Below are 13124 nucleotides of genomic sequence, written 5' to 3'. Positions count from 1 at the left end.
CAGTGATCACTCCTGTCATGGGTGAGATTATTAATATGTAGGAGTTATTAATTGTATTTTAGACAAAGATTTGATTAAAGCTTTAAGCCAAAATGAGAGCATATTGCTAGCTGTCCAAATGAGTCTTTCAAATTATTTCACAGGCTAAATATAAAATGGGGGTTTGTTATAATATGATGTGAGCTTTGGCTCATTCATAGTTATTTTTTGGCAGTTGCTGTTTGCCTTTTAGAGTGTGACCACTCTGGGTCATTTTCACCCTACTTCCATAAGTCGGGTGGAGAATTTTAGAACTGGAGGGACCACTGAGGCTCAAAGGGATTAGGTGACCTGTCTAAATATTAGCAGACTGAAATACTTCTTTGAATCCCTCATTCCTACTACATATGATGAGAAGAAAGGTATGTAATTGTCACCTTGTTCTACTGCAGCTCCAGGAGGAAGCATTTTATCTTCCTGGCATAAATGAAATTGCGTGTCTGTGGTTTACTATGATCTATGTGGTTGGCCAGACCTGATGGGTAAACAAACATTGGTGTCACATAAATCATACCAGGATAAGGGGTTGTATTTTATGTAGATAATAGTTTGAAGGTCACCAGCGGTTATTTTAGAGATGGCTGGGAATAAGGAATGACATATAATTGGTGCACAGCATTCCAGAATTACATAAAGGGATGAAACATCCACTCTTCAAGTAAAGTCTAAAATATTAACCTGTGAAACAAACTAAATGAAAATTTTTTTCCTCAGCTCTAGCACTTGTGATGCTGAATTCTTTGGCATTTTGATGCAAGTCTTATATTTACAATTTTGGCTTGTTTTAGTTTAGCTACTTGCAGTATAGATTAGAAAAGGGAAATACAGGCAACAGTATTTTTGCCTTTGGTCTTTGGAGACTATTCATACATTATATTAAAAATTTAAAAACTGATAGAAGTTATTGTTTCCCATTTACATTTCCCTTGTATTTTTTTCATCTTTTCCCATGCTTAAAGGATCAAATAAGAGGGTTCAGATCCTTTGCAAATGAAACACTTTTGAATCAAAACATGGGTTACAATAGCAAAGGTGAATTATTTTCTCTGAATAGCTTACTAGGGTCCTGGCATTTGCTGCCTAAAGAGGCATTTATTTCTTAGTTGGATAAGGTCATGTTTTCTTCCAGGTTCAATCTTACTTTTTGAACAAATCAATAGTAACTCTAAATGCTATAGAAAAAGAATATTTTGTCAGGAAATGCAAAAATATGAGCTATGAGAGAGGATGTGAGTGAGGAGTGTTTGGATTGCATGTCATTTGCTTTTATTGTTTATTATAGGCATCAAAGGAAACACGACAAATGATTAATCTTTTCTATATCCCTTTGCATGGAATATGCCCCAGTATAAAGACATGAATCTTCCACTGTGGGTCCCTTTACTGCCACTGTGCCCTGGGATGCACTTGGTATTGTCATCCAGCCCTTAATATATAGTGTAATAAAAACTATGGAAATGCAGATACTGGATCTTAGCAAACTCTCACCCAAGGAAATCTTCTTTATCCTATAACAGATGAAGTCTGCTGTTTTTTGCTGGTAAATTGCAGTCCAGCTATTAGTGCACTATTAAAATAGTCTTCAAGATTATCCTGCGTTTATTGGAAGTGAGAGCACAAATTAAGCAAACCTCCAAGAGGGAAGGTACAATCATTCACAATGCTTTAGGACAAAGAAATCTCCCACAGTCCCCCGCCTTCCTTTTCTTCTGGGTTGGGAGCCCAAGCATGTTGCCCGACTGGCCTTTGGGAAAGCCCATCATAGAAACAGCTTGTGATGATTTGGGTCAACTGACAGTTTACTGGCATTCTAAAGGCAATGTTGTTTTCTGCAAATAACTGGGAACAATCTGTGACTCCTACTCAACTCTTGCATTTTAGAGACACCATAGCATGCAGTCTCCTCTGTCAGAAGGGTATTCTGAGGAATGCCTAAAAAGGGAATGATTTTATACATTGATCCTCGAACATCAAAACATAGTAAGTAGGGATGAGTGCTCAGAAATCCCAGATAAACAAACTTGAAATAAAGACCTTATACAAGTTTAAACCCATAATACTGTACCAACAAGTTCCTGGCACACAGCAAACACTGAACAGTAGCCATTGTGTCTACTGTTGTTAATAACATGAGTGTTTCCTTGATATTAAACTGAACCAGAAGAGAATATATTTACCTTGGATTTTATCCCTCATGTCTTGGGCTTGCTCTACAAGCTGACTTGCGTGTTTAATGGTGTCCATGCTTTCCTTCTGAATAAGTTGCCCTTTTCTGGAGGCTTGATTTTCCTACAAATAATCCATATAGAGCTAGATTAAATGTATGAGAAAAGAATGTTGCATAAGCACAGATAGGGAAGGGTGGGCATAATGTGTTTCATAAACATAAATCTTCCTGGCATGTGAAAGTTCCATAACATATAACATCATCCCAAAAATAATGCATAAAAGCTAATGTGATGGCCAGTTCTAAAATTTTTTTGACTTTTCCATAAGTTATTGGGGTACAGGTGGTATTTGGTTACCTGAGTAAGTTCTTTAGTGGTAATTTGGGAGACTTTGGTGCACCCATCACCTGAGCAGTATCGACTGCACCATATTTGTAGTCTTGTATCCCTCCCCCTCTACTCTTTCCCCAAGTCCCCAAAGGTCATTGCATCATTCTTATGCCTCTGCATCCTCATAGCTTAGCTCCCACACATCAGTTGGAACATACAGTGTTTGGTTTTCCATTCCTAAGTTACTTCACTTGATGGCCAGTTTTAGAATGACAGAATGCTATAAAATCTGGTGCTATTCCTATACCATCAGTCACAGTTCAATCCCAACCAACTGCCTTTCATATGTAATTTATTCTTCAAATTTTTACTGTATCTCAAGGTGCTGGACTAGAAAATTGCCTATGTCTGCTGATCATTTTGACATTGTGCTGACTGAAGAGTTTAAAGTTTCAAAGAGAAAATTGTTGAAAAAATAGGCAGACCTTGAAATGCACCATGCTTCCAGTGGCTCCTGGGTGGTCCAACCACTGCTGAAATTGAATTACCACAGAGATTTCAAGGATTATTCTCCCTGGGTTAAAATGCTGTTTTCAGTGCTTCATTCCAAATTCTCACCAACATTGAGGGCACTTGTATACAAATAACTGCACAAGCGGACTTGGCTCAGCGTGAATGGAGCTCTTCTCTGAGAAGCTGATTCTATTCTCTCAACTCGGGAGACACTGTTTCAGAGATCTCACACAGTATTTGTCAAAAATAATGCCCAACTCAAATGTGGCCTCTGAAGAAAGGGTTTGTGTGGGCATCTGTGTGTATGTGTGTGTTTTTGTGTGCGTGGTTAAGGACAGAATGTGATCTAAGAGCACAGACATGATTCAAGACCAGGACACCACCCTGTATGCACAGCACGGGCGACACGTACTTCCTTTTGGGATTCGAAAGACTGATCTGTGGGTTATATTTAAGAGGAAGAAGAGTTCTTTAGTCTGGCATTTGGTAAAATGCCCACTTGCCTTGTCTGGTGCTGTTTTTGGCTCAGCTCTTTAAAAACTGCTGCAATACATGAAGGAGCTGTGGGGTGATCTGCCACACAGAGCGCTGGTAGACCCATTATACAGTTTCCTGAGGATAGGGCAATGGTTGTTTTGAACTTCTCTCCTTTCATCCAGTGTTCTACCCAAAGGATTACGCCATGATTTTACCAGGAACGTTTTTACACTCTCCAGGAATAATCCAAGAATGTGGCCCTCTCAGGTGGTCAAGGAAAAGGATGCAGAAATGGTATTACAACAAACACATGCCCAGAGGCTTTTTATCGGGCAGATTGGTAATCCCCTCTCTACAGAGCCCACTGTGCAGTGGCAATGTGGTCAACAGTCCCTTCATAAACTGGGCTCTCTGAATGAACACCGCCTTCTGAATCATTATATTCCTTCCTGCAGTTCCAGTCTTCTTCTTGGCTTGCTCCAGTGCTTTCCAGATAAAACAGTATTTGTGGTCATTTTAAAACGAAATACGCCGAAACTACAATAAATCTTAATGTTACTCCTCCCTGCTTTTAAAAAATATGGACACAAACATTTAAAATTTTAGAATTGTTAATAAGTGGATCTTTGATCCAGTTTAAGTTATATTTGCAGAGCGTAACACCTCTAGTTTTTACTTTGACTTGATACTTCAGAGTAAATCTCTGTTGTTATTACTGTGTCATTAAACTTACTATTTTTTGATACGGAAACTTCAGTTGAAGTGATGAGAGACAGCTGAAAAATGTCATGCCTATAAGAAGACCTCTTCTTTGTGACAAACGCCAGAGGGCGCTGAGATGTAGGTAGACAGAGATATATAGATATTGATATACTGTATGTATGACTGGACCAGTGGCAAAGAGGAACATCTATTCCTTTACATTATAAGATTACTGAATCGAACGTATAGTGATGGCTTATTTGAATGTTTATTTTTTCTGTAACTTTGCCTGTGGAAGGAAAATAATGATATAGGCACATGGTAAAACGGGTGTGCCTCGGTTTAAGAAAAGCTGAAATTAAAAAATTACCTTGCAACTGTAAACCAGTTGGTGGTTTACATTACAAATGTATTAGTCATTTGCTCATCTCAACAGAAAATTCTTCTTGTACATGTTTGACATAAAAGTGGCAAGGGTGTCTTGGTAATACAGTACATAAAAGGTAGATTATGTGAGGATGATAACCAATATCTAGGGTGATCATATATTTTATGGTTCAACCTGGGGCATTTTGCACATGAAAGGGAGAACTTTTAGTAATTACTCTGGGACACAAGTATAAACAGCAACAGTGTTGGACAAAGCAATATTGGTGTGCTAGGAATATTGGTGTGCTACTTTAGAATTTGTACAGTAATATCTACTTCTGCCTACCTCCTAAACATTAATGACCTCTAAATTCCTTTCCAGCCCTGATTACCCTCTGAGTTTCAGATTCACATCTCCATCTGCCCTCTGTGCATTCACAGATATTTCACTTTTAAAATGTCCAGAGTAATCCATTCGTGTTTGTAGTCTTAGTCATCCATGTCTCAGAATGGAGCTTCTCTCTTTGCTATTTCTCACCTCCAATTGGTCACCAAGTCTGTTTCATTCCACCTGCCACTCTAGCCTCTCTTCCTCTTTTCCATGACCACAGTCTCAGTTTATCCTTGTTCTCTGCAAATCCTTTTCAAACGAAGGCAAGACAGCAACTCACTACTCTCTTGTCTAGACCACTGTGGCAGTCTCCTAAGCAGTGCCCCTGTTGTCAGTCTTCGCTGGCTAGTCTGTCATCCACACTGCAGGGGGACATTTCTAAAGTGCAAATCTAATCAGCTCATCATTCTGGGTAAATACCTGAATGACTTCCAGAGTCCACAGACTGAAGTTCCCACGTTCATGAGCATGTTTGGGAAAGTTCTTCACAACTGGGCCTCTGACAGCTTCTTCAGCATTATCTCCTGCTCTCTGCCTTACAATGAATCTTCCACAAGGCCATAGTTCCAATCCCAAGAACACAGCACGTTGCTTCACATCTATCTGTTCTCACAGTACTTATCCCTTGCTTGGGAGTATTTGATAAATTCCTACTCATTCTCAATACACACGCCAATACTCACCTTCTCTGAGAAGCCTTTCCTAGTGTGCCCCTGCCAAAATAGTTCACTATTTCTTCCTTAGAGTTACCCTTCAGCCTGTACCATGTTTCTCTTATTAAATGCTGTATGATAATTATGTTTTTACATATCTGTTTCCCTGCTAGACTGAAGCATCTTGAAAGCAGGGCCTTATTATATTTCAGGATACCTAGCACTTAGCATAATAACTGTTATATACAGGCCGGGCACAGTGGCTTACGCCTGTAATCCCAGCACTTTGGGAGGACTAGGCGGGTGGATCACGAGGTCAGGAATTCAAGACCAGCCTGACCAACGTGGTGAAACCCCGTCTCTACTGAAAATACAAAAAGTAGCCAGACGTGGTGGCACATGCCTGTAATCCCAGCTACTCAGGAGGCTGAGGCAGGAGAATTGCTTGAACCCAAGAGGCAGAGGTTGCAGTGAGCTGAGATTGCACCACTGCACTACAGCCTGGGCGACAGAGCAAGACTCCATCTGAAAATAAACAAACAAATAAATAGATAAATAAATAAATAAATAACTATTATATACAGACGTCCAATAATGCTTCTGGAATAGAAATGTAAACAGTTGCCCCTCAGCATCCATGGGGGATTGGTTCCAGGACCCAGCTCCTATAGATACCAAAATTCACGGTTGTTCAAGTTTCTTACGGAGACTGGTGTAGTATTTGCAATACTATAACCTATGCACATCCTCCCATATATATTGCATCTAAATTACCTGTAATACCTAATGCAATGCCTACACATCACTTCATTCATATGGATTCAAAGTAATACTCAGCATATGGTAAATCTGAATTTTGCGTTTTGGAATTTTGTAGAACTTTTTCCAAATATTTTTGAGCCATGATTGAATCCACGAATACAGAGGGCCGACTGTACTTAATTTTGTCCTGCCTTTCTGGCAGGGCAAGAGATGAGGTTCAGATACTTTTGATGCTTGGAGACAGCCTACTTTCCTTTTAGTCCTGTGGGTCTCTGCATGAGTTGTCATTCAGGGAGCTTCTGCTGTGGTTCAAGGAGTAGAAGTGGAGACGGCGCAGCACCTCATGAGCTGCCCTTGGAGACTATGCTTTGTGACTCTGGGCTCTGCAGTGGACCTGCAAGATCCAGATGGTGAGGGGTAGCACTGAGACTGCGAGAGGGCCGCATCTCACCTCTGCTTGTAGCCCAGTGACACTCTGACCTTGAGCACAGTGCCTCTGGGAACATGGAAAAGTAGAATCTTGGCATGATCTTTGGAATTTTCATTGCAGACAAGATCAGCAGCAGCAAAAGTGAGCATCTTTTGAGCACTGGCTATTTATGAACACAGATGGATGGGCATCCTTTAGGGGAATCCCAGGCGTAAGTGGTGGGAAAGGGCTATAGGACTTCCCAGTAGGAGGCTGGAGGATTTAGAAACGGAAGTTCAGACAAAACCGGTAGCTAGGTGGATGTAACTTGTGAGATTTGGGTCGTATGAAATCTACGTGGCGGCCGGGCGCGGTGGCTCACGCCTGTAATCCCTGCACTTTGGGAGGCCGAGATGGGCGGATCACGAGGTCAGGAGATCGAGACCATCCTGGCTAACACGGTGAAACCCCGTCTCTACTAAAATACAAAAAAAAAAAAAAAATAGCCGGGCGCGGTGGCGGGCGCCTGTAGTCCCAGCTACTCGGGAGGCTGAGGCAGGAGAATGGCGTGAACCCGGGAGGCGGAGCTTGCAGTGAGCCGAGATGGTGCCACTGCACTCCAGCCTGGGCGACAGAGTGAAGACTCCGCCTCAAAAAACAAAACAAAACAAAACAAAACAAAACAAAAAAACTACGTGGCAGATAATTTGCAAAAAGTGGTATTACTTGTCAAGTTCAAGGGGCAATATTACTGATTTTTATCACTATGGGTATAGACAATGAAATCCTTTACTCAATTTAAAGCCAAATATTGGTTACTTTCTTGATAGAAGGCTTTCTAAGACACAGCTTTCCTTAAGTCTAAACATCAATCATGGACTTTTCCAGACCAAGGGCTTGAAGAATGCTTAAAAAGTCATTAAGACCAGCCCTGGGCATTTGTTTTGAAATGTTTCAGCAGGTTTTTGCACCATCGGGACTGTAGTTAGAACATTATATTCAATAAAAATCGATGGAAACAGCCGAGTGAAAGCTCCTAGTATAGTAGCTTTATCGTCAACCTTCTGTGTTGGTGGTCTGTTCTTTTTGTCCGGGAGCGTTTTCTACTGTGATGTTACTTTCAAGCGTACATTATTTCCTCTCCATGAAAGCCTGCATTTAGCTTACATCAGAAATTGTACCATCATTCTTAGCAAACTATCACAAGAACAGAAAACCAAACACCGCATGTTCTCACTCATAGGTGGGAACTGAACAATGAGATCACTTGGACTCGGGAAGGGGAACATCACACACCGGGGCCTATCATGGGGAGGGGGGGTGGAGGGATTGCATTGGGAGTTATACCTGATGTAAATGATGAGTTGATGGGTGCTGACGTGTTGGTGGGTGCAGCACAGCAACATGGCACAAGTATACATATGTAACAAACCTGCACGTTATGCACATGTACCCTAGAACTTAAAGTATAATAATAATAATAAACAAAAAAAAAAGAAATTGTACAACAAAAGGATCAGGAACTCTGCCTGGCCTGTGGGAGGAGCTAATCTTAGTGAAAACATTTCCTCAAATGTTTTCTTGAAAATACTTTCCTCAAGAAAGAATTAAGGCCAGGCGTGGTAGTTCACAACTGTAATCCTAGCACCTTGGGAGGCTGAGGTGGGCTGATCACCTGAGGTCAAGAGTTTGAGACCAGCCTGGCTAACATAGTGAAACCCTGTCTTTACTAAAAATACAAAAATTAGCCAGGCGTGGTGGTGTATGCTTGTAATCCCAGCTACCCAGGAGGTTGAGGCAGGAGAATCACTAGAACCCGGGAGGCGGAGGCTGTAGTGAGCGGAGATCGTGCCACTGCACTCCAGCCTGGGCAACAAAGTGAGACTCCATCTCAAAAAAAAAAAAGAAAGAAAGAAAAAAGAATTAAGATACTTTTAGCAAGTTTCAACCATATCTGATACCAACATGAAGTAACAATGAGTTTCCACAAAGATTTGTTTCTTGGTATTTCCTTTGCTGTTTAAGAGATTTCACTGCTCTTCAAGCACTGGTGGTTGGATTAATATGTGCCATTGCTGGGGAACTAGGGACACAGTGTTCATGTGCATTTCAAAATAGATGAATCTTCCAAGGGTACAATTAGAGTAACTTACATTTTTAAAAGCATAATCTCTTAAAGGGTTAGGGGTACAAGGTCAAAAGAGAATGCTATTGTTATTTTATTTTTTAAAAATTTTTGTTGAACGTGAGAACTGTTTATAATGTCAAGTACCAGTTTCTGAAAGCAGCAATTCGGAAGTACTCTGGCCAGCACTGGTGGAAAGTCATTAGAAAAAAAAAAACAAAAACAACAACTGTGTGAAACATTCTAATATGCTAAATATGGTGCCTCGTGACTCCGTTTGTAGTTTTAAAATTAGTATAGCACATGGATGGGTATTTTTCCATTAGGCTCTTATGGAGTGCATTGAATAGCCTTTCACACTGACTCTGCTCATGTTTTAATGTTTTTCCTGTTAATTTGTACAAGTTGTATTTTTCTCAATATTTTTCTCTGTCTAGTTGTCTTTTTCATTTATTTAGTTGTTTTATTGGATATTTGAAATTTTATATTGTCAAATCTGTATCTTTTTATTGAAATTCTTTGTAATATATTTAAGTGTTCTGTTATGCCCTTTCAAGATTTAATAAGTATTTTGTTCTATTTTCTTGTGAATTGAGATTTATAGTCAACTCTTTAAACAGATTAATTTATTTTAGTCTAGGATGTAAAGTGATGGTTGAAAGTGGTTTTTTTCCTGCCAAAGAGCGAAATTGCTTTCTCAGGACAATTTCTTTCCTTTCCATTTATCATTTAATGTATACTTTAACAATATTTAAATTTTTTATTCCATATAATGAATTTTAATTCTGGATGCTCTATAGCTTAGTCATAAGATGCCTTGGCAAACAGCTGAATGACCATCCTAGCTAAACAAATCAACCGTATCAACCCTCCGCAAATACATAGAAAATTATCCATAAACATAGCTTTTCAAGAAAACCAATCAAAACGGGAAGAGACGGTAGAGACTGAGTATGTTAACTTTCTCCACAGGTCTGGTCTTGATTTATTTTAAGGCACATGGGTCACTGCATTTTTTCTGGACAGTGTTAAGCCTCAGTCATTTGTGACCAGCCAGCCTCACATCAGCTAAATCCTTTCTTTGAAGGCTGTCCCAGAAACTGAATACATACATACATACCTTTTCAACTAATTCCTCTACGTCAGACAGAAGGCTTTTCATCGTGTTCTCAGCATTGTTGATTTGTATCTTTCTTAGGGCGTATTGGTTTTCTCTTTCTGACAATTTTGTCTACAGAAAAATGTGTTTTGAAAATAATTAGTCAATGTGCACACCAGGTTTTTAAAAATGTACATAAAACTCTTTCAATGTAAGAGGACTCAGAGTAGAGTGTGAGGCTCTTTTCTCAAAATAGTGGGGTCCACAGGCTGCTGCAGCCTGGTGTGAAGGGTGGGGTCTGCAGAAGGGACTGAGGCCCTTAGGGACTAAAATTTTGCAAGCTCCCCTCACTAGACTAGGGATGCTGGTCAGGGACTGGGTTGACCATGGGGAAAGGGCTCCTTTTCCTGATTTGTACAAAGGTACAATATAGGCTGGTGGTGACCCTGGGTGTCTGAGCTTTAGAATTTTAATTTTGTTGGGTCTGGAAGAACGGACCAACCCACCAGGATTGATGTAAATGGAGTACAGAAATTAACTTTTTTCATTTTAATGCAAGTCTCTTTATTTCAGACCCCTTGCTTTCTCCTTTTTCATTTTTGAGGAGGTGGGTCTAAATGTGACTTTACCGAGATTACTTGGGAGTGAGCCCTTCGATCTTGACACTGACTTCCTGTCTGCTGTAATGATTCCTGTCTTGAAGTTGTGCCTTTGAGGAAAGAGATTCTGAATGGTTTCAGGAGGCCTGGATCTGGGTGACTCCCCTGGGAGGTAGTGTCTTTATGTGTTCCAAAAGGTAATTTTGGACAAGAACAATTTCAAAGTTTAGAATAAAATTCACAATAAGATTCTATCCAGGCTACATATAATTTTTGTTTTTGTTTACACTTTACATATTTGGCCAACTGCTATGGATATCATTTGCACCTCCAAAAAGCAGTGAGTACTTAGTATGCCAGGTACTGTTCTAACTTCCCTACACATATCAATTCATTGAATTCTCTCAACAGTCCATGAGATAGATGCAATAATTATTCTCAATTCCGTATGAGGAAAATGAGGGATTAAAGAGGTTAAATAACTTATCTACGGTCACACAGCTAGTGGGTGTCAGAGCTGGGATTTGAACACAAGTAATCTAGTTTCAAAGTCCGTGCTCTTAATCATTTTCCTAAATTGACTAACGAAGTAGAACAATGTGCTGGTGTTAATTCTATTTTCCCTCAGATAATGATCATTGTTTTAAAAATATCATTTGGTTGTGATAGAAGCCCATGATTTAGTGGGAAAGAAAACTTTTAAATCCTAGCTATAGAAGGACCTTTATATAGTCATCCCTTGGTAGTTGTGGAAGATTGGTCCCAGGACCCCGTGGGGATGCTCCAGTTCCTGATACAAAATGGCCTAGCGTTTGCAGATAGTGTATGCACATCCTCCAGAATACTTTAAATCATCTCTAGATTACTTATAATGCTACTTATAATACTAACACAATGTCAATGCTATTGTAAATAGTTGTTATACTGTATTTTTCATTTCATTATTGTTGCATTTTTTATTGTTTTTTAAGTGTATTTTCCATCTAAGATTGGTTGAATCTGAGGATGTGGAACCTGTGGATATGGAGGGCCAACTGTATTCCTGCATTTTTTTTAATCTGTTGGCTGCTTTTAACTTGTTTACTAGGCATTAACCAGTAGATCTATGAGGAGAAACAAGGTATGTGTGTATGTCTGTGCATTTGAGTGTGTGAGTATGAGAAAATGAGAGAGAATGTGTATAAATGAGAAGGAGAGGTGGGTGGGTGATGGGGTGAGGAGAGAGAGAGAAACAGAAGGATGCTTCTACACAAACTCAAAACCTTGCAAATTAAGGCTAAGGAAATGGTAGCCTTGTGGTACCATTAGTGGTAATGACTTGAACAAGTAATGTGTGGCTGCACCAAGGAAATAAGTATTTCTCTTTCCTCAGTAGTTTTGTACGTAGATACTAGTCTTTTAGTCATTTCATTTCCCATATAACCTCTTTTGTAGACAGCAGCTCTTGTTTGGCCAAAGCTCATAGTTACAATCAACTTTTCATAATTTCCTATGAAATTACTTATGTTTTGTATGTTAGACCTGCAGGTCTAACAACCTGTAATACAGGTATGAGACTCAGATACAAAAAGGGGTAGAAGGAATTGCTAGCTGCGGGCCTGTGAAGCCAGGATGAAAACAGAGTGGAAGGTAGAACATTCCTGCATACTTTGAGGAGGTAGATGGTGGCGTTGATTTCATTCACGTGCCTATGAGCGGCGGCCCCAGAGGATACGCTCAGCACCCCGGATTTGCCTTCCTCAATGGAGAGTGCTGCTAACCGCAGGTCATCAGTCAGGTCCCAGACGCACTTATCACAGCCTGGAGGTGAAACAATTCTTCAGAATCACGAGTCAAAGCATGCTGAAAGCAGACTGTTTTAGCCGAAAATTAATCTCTATCTCCTTGGTTAATACCATTTTTATTTTTGTCTCTCTTGTCAGGCTTTAGTATCTTGCTTGGCATTAGCTAGTGAAGACAGCTATTGGCTAGATGCCCCTCCTCTCCTATTAGCTTTTCTCAGTCAGTATTCAAGGGCTAGCACTAACCTTCTCCCCACCCAGAGAGGGCACAGCTCCTCCCCGCAGCCCCACTTCCTGGCAGGATGAACACTTCAGCACCGGGAGGTCTGAGGTTATCGCTGTGAGAGTTGCTTCCTGACATCTGATGAGGGCACCAAAGTTCAGGCTGAACGTGGGCACGTGGGGAGGCAGGTCCCAGTTCCTCATCACTTCTCACTTTTCACATTTGAGCTCCTCTGACCACTGTCATCACCTCTAGAACCCAGGGCCCTCCTGTGACACACTCACAAGGATGGCACACTGTGTTTCAGAACTGCCTCGATCACCTTTTGCAACTTGCCTATTCCCGATCTCTTTCCCTCAGATGGTGCTCTCCTCTACAGATGTGACATAGGGAGACTGGCATGTTAATGGTTGTTAATATGTTAATTTGTTATTTGAAGTTTAACATGGTCTTACTTATAAGCTCTCTCAAGGAACTGAGTCCC

At 40.4% G+C, this 13124-nt stretch overlaps 1 protein-coding gene across 4 annotated transcripts in view; it reads right to left on the bottom strand.

Annotated features, from left to right (window-relative positions):
* Positions 1-13124, bottom strand: part of LAMA4 (laminin subunit alpha 4) — a 149007-nt gene that overhangs the window by 69245 nt on the left and 66638 nt on the right. For 3 of the 4 annotated variants that reach the window (XM_050789044.1, XM_050789042.1, XM_050789046.1), the window contains 3 exons: positions 12285-12436; positions 10059-10169; positions 2217-2328 (listed from right to left, as the gene is read on the bottom strand). In XM_050789044.1, the coding sequence (XP_050645001.1) occupies positions 2217-2328; positions 10059-10169; positions 12285-12436 (375 nt within the window). Of the gene's footprint in view, positions 1-2216; positions 2329-10058; positions 10170-12284; positions 12443-13124 lie in introns of all 4 variants that reach the window. The other variant, XM_050789045.1, reaches the window with a different exon arrangement.

Source organism: Macaca thibetana, chromosome 4, assembly GCF_024542745.1.
Source record: "Macaca thibetana thibetana isolate TM-01 chromosome 4, ASM2454274v1, whole genome shotgun sequence".
In the NCBI taxonomy this organism is placed as follows: Eukaryota; Metazoa; Chordata; class Mammalia; order Primates; family Cercopithecidae; genus Macaca; species Macaca thibetana.
This window is presented reverse-complemented; position numbering and strand designations above follow the sequence as displayed.